This window comes from Panthera leo, chromosome B2 (genome assembly GCF_018350215.1).
Source record: "Panthera leo isolate Ple1 chromosome B2, P.leo_Ple1_pat1.1, whole genome shotgun sequence".
NCBI lineage: Eukaryota > Metazoa > Chordata > Mammalia > Carnivora > Felidae > Panthera > Panthera leo.
In genome coordinates, this window is record NC_056683.1 from 33,271,611 (window position 1) to 33,278,631 (window position 7,021).

The 7,021-nt window shown below is 45.9% G+C and overlaps 1 protein-coding gene across 1 annotated transcript; it reads right to left on the reverse strand.

Annotated features, from left to right (window-relative positions):
* Positions 1–1,058: 1,058 nt before the first annotated feature.
* Positions 1,059–2,660, reverse strand: LOC122218989 (keratin, type II cytoskeletal 8-like). Its single transcript, XM_042937272.1, is given in 2 exon segments — positions 1,059–2,464; positions 2,466–2,660. Coding segments are annotated over 2 exon segments (1,449 nt in total). The 5' UTR covers positions 2,646–2,660; the 3' UTR covers positions 1,059–1,195.
* Positions 2,661–7,021: the final 4,361 nt, after the last annotated feature.

Here is a 7,021-nt window from a genome sequence, read left to right on the forward strand (position 1 = left end):
AAGAGAATTTACTGCTAGCAGACCTACTTTAAAAGAATGGCTAAAAAGTTCTCAAAACAGAAAGGAAACAATGAATGAATGAATCCCATAACATCAAGAATGAAGGAAACACAGTAAGCAGAACTGTGGGTAAGTATAATTAGACTACTTTTCCTGAGTTTGCTAAATTATGTTGGATGATCAAAGCAAAAATTATGATGCTGATTAATGTAGCTCCGAATGTATACAGAGAAAATATTTAAGGCAATTATACCTATGGGAGGGAAAAGAGACCTAAAGGGAGGTGAATTTTCTGCACTTCACTTGAACTGGTAACTGACAGTAGAGTAGACTGTGATAAGACTGTGATATAAATAATGTAATAACTAGAGAATCAACTAAAAGCTATGCATCTAAAAGCTCTAAATACACAAAAACACTATAGTTTCCTCATTTCAAAACTTCTTACAAAGTTATACTAATCAAGACACTGTGCTATTGGTGTAAGGATGGACATACAGATGAATGGAATAGAAAGAATCGAGAATCCAGAAATGGATTGTGACTTTTATCAGCAATTGATTTTCACCAAGACATTCCAACGGGGAAAGATGATTCAACAAATGATGCTAAGACAACTGGATATCCACATAAGAAGTAAATGAAGTCGGTCGCATTTATCACACCACATACAAAAATGAACTCAAAATGGATAAAATTCCTAAATATCAGAGCTAAAACTTTTAGAAGAAAAATAGATGTAAATCTTCCTGACCTTGGATTATACAACTATTCCTTAGATGTAACACCACAAGCACAGCAACAAAAGAAAAAAAAAGAAAGAAAGAAACTGAATATCATCAAAATTAAAAATTTTTGTGCTTCAGGGGTGCCTGGTTGGCTCAGTCAGTGGAGCGTGCGACTCTTGGTCTCTGGTCATGAGTTTGAGGCCCATATTGGGTGTAGAGATTATGTAAATCAACAACAACAAGCAAACAAACTAAAAAAAGACTTTGAGGGGGCGATTGGCAGAGCCATCTGAGGCTTTATTTGGGAAAAGACACTTGAATTGGCTTTTAGTTGGGGTCATGGGCAAGAGGGGTACCCAGGGCAGTGGACTTCTCCTAAGGATAGGCTGAGGATGGGCTGAGTATTAGGTGGGCCTCCTGTTCCCGACGCTGCCCTGCATGGCTCCTTCCCCCCGCAGGCTGGTTGTTCACTTGGATAGGACATCAGACGACTCGGACATCAGCTTCCCATCACAGATCTCAATCTTCTATACCACCACAGACTTGGAGGAACTGACACGGCTGAGGGAAGTGGAGCCCCTGCCAGGACCGAAGCTGGACTGGAAGGTACTCAGGCCAAAGCGGAGACCAGGGCTCGTGAGGCTCCCATAGGCTGAGCCCAGCCCACCTGAGTAGCCGCTGGTGGTCTTAGTGTGGATACTCATGGTCTGCATCCCAGACTCCAGCCTGCTCTCCTCACCTTCTAGCAGCTTGTGGCAGATGGTGATCCCAATGTTCAGAGCCAGCTTGATGTTCATGAGCTCCTGGTACTCCCGCAGCTGCTGGGCCATGTCCTGCTTGGCTTGCTGCAGGGAGGCTTCTAGCTCGGCCACCTTAGCATGGGCATCCTTAACGGCCAGCTCCCCACGCTGCTCAGCATCAGCTATGGTGGCTTCCAGGAAAGCCCTCTGGTTTTTGAGGCCCTTGATCTCAGCATGGAGTTGGCTGATGTTCTGGTTCACCTCGGAAATCTCTGTCTTCGTGTGACGGAGGTCATCTCCGTGCTTCCCAGCCAATGTCTGCAACTCCTCATACTTGATCTGGTACATGGTCTCAGCCTCGGCCCGGCTGCGGTTGGCAATTTCCTTGTACTGGGCCTTAACCTCAACCATGATGCCATGCAGGTCCGGGGAGTGGCTGTCGTCCACGGGCAGCACCACAGACGTGTCCCAGAATTACAGCTGCCTTAAGAAGTTGATCTCGTCGGTCAGCCCTTCCAAGTGGGACTCCAGCTCCACCTTGTTCACGTAAGCTTCATCCACACCCTTCTCGGTGAGGACAAATTCGTTCTCCATGTCTGCACATTCTTTGATCTCCTCCTCATACTTATTCTTGAAGTCCTCCACCAGGCTCTGCATGTTGCCAACCTCCACCTCCAGCTTCAACTTCTCCTGGCCCAGGGTGTCCAGCTGCCGCTGAAGGTTGTTGATGTAACTCTCGAACATCTTGTCGAGGTTGCTCCGAGCAGTGTTCTGCTGCTCTAGGAGGCTCCACTTGGTCTCCAGAATCTTGTTCTGCTGCTCCAGATGCTGCACCTTGTCGACGAAGGAGGCAAACTTGTTGTTGACGCTCTTAATCTGTTCCTTCTCCTGGGTACACACAGCCTGGATGTTGGGGTCCACCTCCAGCTTAAGGGGGTTCAGCAGGCTCTGGTTCACTGAGACAGCCGTGATGTCCCCCATACCCCCCAGCCCTGCTGTAGCCCTCAATCACACTCATGCTGCTGCCCAGGCCACCCCTGAAGCTGCTTCCCCTGCCCACCTGGGACAGGGAAGAGCTGATGTGGGAGTCAGGTGCATTAGTGAAGAGGTGGCTGCTGAAGGCCCGGGGGTCGGAGGTGGACACCTTGTAAGAGTTCTGGGTCACCCTGCTGGACATGGTGGAGGCTGGAGTGGAGGCGAGTAGGCTGAACCTGACTGAGGTTCGAGAAAGAGCTGAGAAGTTGCTTCTAGGGTCTAAAAGAGACGTTTTGTGCATCAAAGGACACAATCAGGAAAATGAAAAGATGACTCACAGAATTGGAGAATTTTTTGCAAATAATATATCTGACAAAGGATTTGTATCTGGAATATAAAAAGAACTATTGCAACTCAATGACAAAAAGACAACCTGATTTAAAAGGAATCTGAATAGATATTTCTCCAAAGAAGATATACAATGGCTTCTAAGCCATGAAAAGATGCTCAACATCATTAGCTATCAAGGAAATATACACAAATTCTTAAGCAAATATTAACAATAGAATTCAGCAATCTATGAAAGTAATTATATACCATGGCCAAATGAGGTTTATTCTAGGGATGCAGGCTGGTTCAGAATTTGAAAGTCCATCAGTGTATACACCATGTTAACAGGGTAAAGAAAAATCATATGAATATAACATCCAATGCAGAAAAAAAACATTTGAAAAAATTGAACATTTATTCTTGATAAAAACTCTCAGAAAAGTAGGACTAGAGGAGAACTTCCTTAACTTGATAAAGAGCATCCACAAAAAATCTACAGTTAACGTTATACTTAATGGTGAAAGACTGAATGCTTTCCTACTAAGACTGGGAACAGAGAAAGTATGTGTGCTTTCATTGTTACAGCATTCCAACTGGTCTTAAGGGTCCTTTTGCTTCCAGCTTATGCACTCCTTGCTTGCTGACCAAAGTCCCATGGTCTGTAGCAGAACTAACATAGTCTCCTTGAGATTTTCAGACCACTGCCTTAAGCAGTGAAGGACCCATCTTTCTCAGAAGATAAGATCTGACTACGTTCGAAAACAGTCACCACTGGTGTCAGCAAATCTGTTCAGGGTCATGTTGACAAAGGACAAACCCAACCACCTGGGCACCAGCTTCTCCTGCACATAGCCCCCCTCCCTTTTCCCATAACAACTTCTTCTCCTTCTTCTCCCCCTCCCCCTCCTCCTTCATCTTTCTTGTTTTAGAGAGAGACAGAGCATGAAAAGCAGAGAGAATCAGAGGGAAAGAGAGAGAATCCCAAGCAGGCTTCACGCTCAGAGTGAGGTCTGATGCAGGGCTTGATCCCATGACCGTGAGATCACAACCAGAGCCAAAATCAAGAGTCATTTGCTCAACTGATTGAGCCACTCAGGCGCCCCACCCCCATGACTACTCCCTTAAAACCTTCCATCTTCCCTGGTTGCTGGCTTCCTGAATAAAGCAACCTTTCCTTCCACAGGGATCACTTGCCTCCCAAGTACTGATTGAGTGGCAAGCAGCAGAACCTGTTCTCTATCTGGTAACATCACCAGACCTATTAAACAAAGTGCCAGGAATTGTAGCCTGCTCTATAAGTCAAGAAAAGGAAATAAAAGACATTCATATCAGAAAAGTAGAAATGCTCTGTATACGGAGTGTATTAATGTCAATATTCTGGTTTGTGATATCATACTGAAGTTTTACAACATGTTACCCTTGGGGGAACTGAGTAAAGGATACAGGAATATCTTTGCATTATTTCTTCCAACTGAAAGTTAACATACAATCATCTCAAAATGTTTAACTTTAAAAAAAAGTATGGATTGGGCCCAAGTTCCTTTTGTTTATTTATATTTTATTTTAAAAGTATTTTTTTTAACGTTTTATTTATTTTTTTTGAGACACAGAGAGACAGAGCATGAACGGGGGAGGGGCAGAGAGAGAGGGAGACACAGAATCGGAAGCAGGCTCCAGGCTCTGAGCCATCAGCCCAGAGCCCGACGCGGGGCTCGAACTCACGGACCGTGAGATCGTGACCTGAGCTGAAGTCAGCTGCTTAACCGACTGAGCCACCCAGGCGCCCGTTAAAAGTATTTTTAAATGTTTATTTATTTTGAGAGAGTGAGAGCGAGCATGAGTGGGAGGGGGTAGAGTGAGAAGAGAGAGAGAATCTTTTTTTTTTTTTTTTTTTTTTTTTAAACAACCTGGTTTTTTTTTTTTTTTTTTTTTTTTTTTAATTTAACGTTTTATTTATTTTTGAGACAGAGAGACACAGAGCATGAACGGGGGAGGGGCAGAGAGAGAGGGAGACACAGAATCGGAAACAGGCTCCAGGCTCCGAGCCATCAGCCCAGAGCCTGACGCGAGGCTCGAACTCACGGACCGCGAGATCGTGACCTGGCTGAAGTCGGACGCTTAACCGACTGCGCCACCCAGGCGCCCGGAGAGAGAGAATCTTAAATAGGCTCCACGATGTCAGTGCAGAGCCCATCGTGGGGCTTGATCTCACCAACCGTAAGATCATGACCTGAGCCAAAGCCAAGAGTTGGTTGCTTAACCAACTGAGCCACCAGGGTACCCTCTTTTATTTTTATATGCTTTGCATTCTTAGCATTGCAGGAAAAGATAAACACATTAATATTATTTGTTAGACTATGAATTCTCCTATTCCACTGTCCCTAGAGGGGCCATATTTTTTTTTTAGAGCATGAGTTTTTCCTTTCAACAAAAACAATTCATTCACCAGGCATGATGAATTGTTCAACAAGGATTCTGAGTCTCTGAGCTTGGGGAGGCTTTGTTTTACATAGCTGATGTCAGATATCCAATCAGCTGCTAGGGTTCTCCAGGAAAAGAAGTACAAAATGCAAGAAATTGCCTCAAGGCCGCTACAGCTGGCAGGTGAATTGGGAGGGAGTGATAATGGTCAATAATCCTGGCAAGAAACTTTTTCCATAGGATCTATTGGTTCCTGGAATGTTTTCAGTTGAGAGGTGGGCAGAGGGACAAATAATGATAGACTGTGCAGTCCTGCTGGAGGGATTTCGGTAGTAGAGCACCCAGGCTGAGGATTATTTGCTTCCCTTTTAAAAAGGTAATTTTGGGGGGCGCCTGGGTGGCTCAGTCGGTTGGTCGTCCGACTTCGGCTCAGGTCATGATCTCGTGGGTCCGTGAGTTCGAGCCCCGCGACGGGCTCTGTGCTGACGGCTCGGAGCCTGGAGCCTGTTTCGGATTCTGTGTCTCCCTCTCTCTCTGACTTTCTCCCATTCGTGCTCTGTCTCTCTCTGCCTCAAAAATGAATAAACGTTAAAAAAAAAAAAAAAGGTAATTTTGGGGGCACCTGGGTGGCTCAGTCGGTTGAGCGTCTGACCACTCTGCTCCTGAGTTGGAGCCCCGCATGGGACTCTATGCTGACAGCTCAGAGCCTGGAGCCTGCTTCGGATTCTGTGTCTCCCTCTCTTTCTGCCCCTTCCCCACTCATGTTCTGTCTGTCTGTCTCTCTCAGGAATAAACTTTTTTTTTTAAAGGTAATTTGGGGGAACTTCTAGGGAAAATTGAACTTATTACAAGGTACACATAGGAATACATGAATTTTGTTGGTTATTTTAAAAATTTAACATTTATATAGTTGACCATGCTTAAACTATCTCTGGAATCAGGCAACAATTGTATTATGTGCATGTATTAGGTGCATACATTACCTATTCACAAATATGAATAGCTGGCCAGATTTCCTATAAGCCTGTCTCAGAGAGTATTTTACCAGGATTTTGCTCTACGATTTAAGTCCAAAAAACTGCCATCTTTTCATCTTTGCCACCGGTTCTACAGGTGTCCCCCAGCATATGGGTTACACTTTTAAATGCACGAACGAAATAGAGTGGAAATAGCAACTAGATTGAGAGGAAGAACACTTGGGTTCTAGTCCTGAGTCTCACTAAGTAGTTGTGGCTGTGGGCAAGCTTTTTCAACTATTTTCCTGGGCTTCAGTTCCTTACGTGTTGGGTAAACATTTGCCTATTGGTTAGCCAGGGAGAGATTAAGAGGAGCACCAAGATAGACGGTGACGCGGCGCCCCCTTCTCAGTTCTTTAGCACAAAGCAGCAGACCGCGGTGGTTCTAAGGGTCCGTGACGTTCTTGAGACTATTTGTCACTCCTCAGTCCGATTCCGGGAGTGGAGTTAGTTGGTGCTCAACCAATAAAGAATGACCGTGTGAAGGAAGTGAACGAGAAATGGGCCAGGGGCTGCGCAATTATCTGGCGAATTCCTGCCAAAAATTACAAACATGCCGCCTTTTCCCTTATGTTTCAAAGCAATTGCCGGAGTGTGAACCTTGTATAGTTCGGAGGCGAAACCTTTCAGTGGCTGACCGCAGGGCAGAAAGAGAGAGAGTACGGAGCTAGCTCTCCCACCCGTCGCTGCGCGTGCGCGCGCTCGCCCCGCCCCTCACCACGCGCCAGCCCCGCCCCTCGTCACGCGCGCCCCTCTCGCAGCGCGCGCCTCCGGCCGCTGCGAGCCGGGCTAGCAGCGCGCGGTCTTCGCG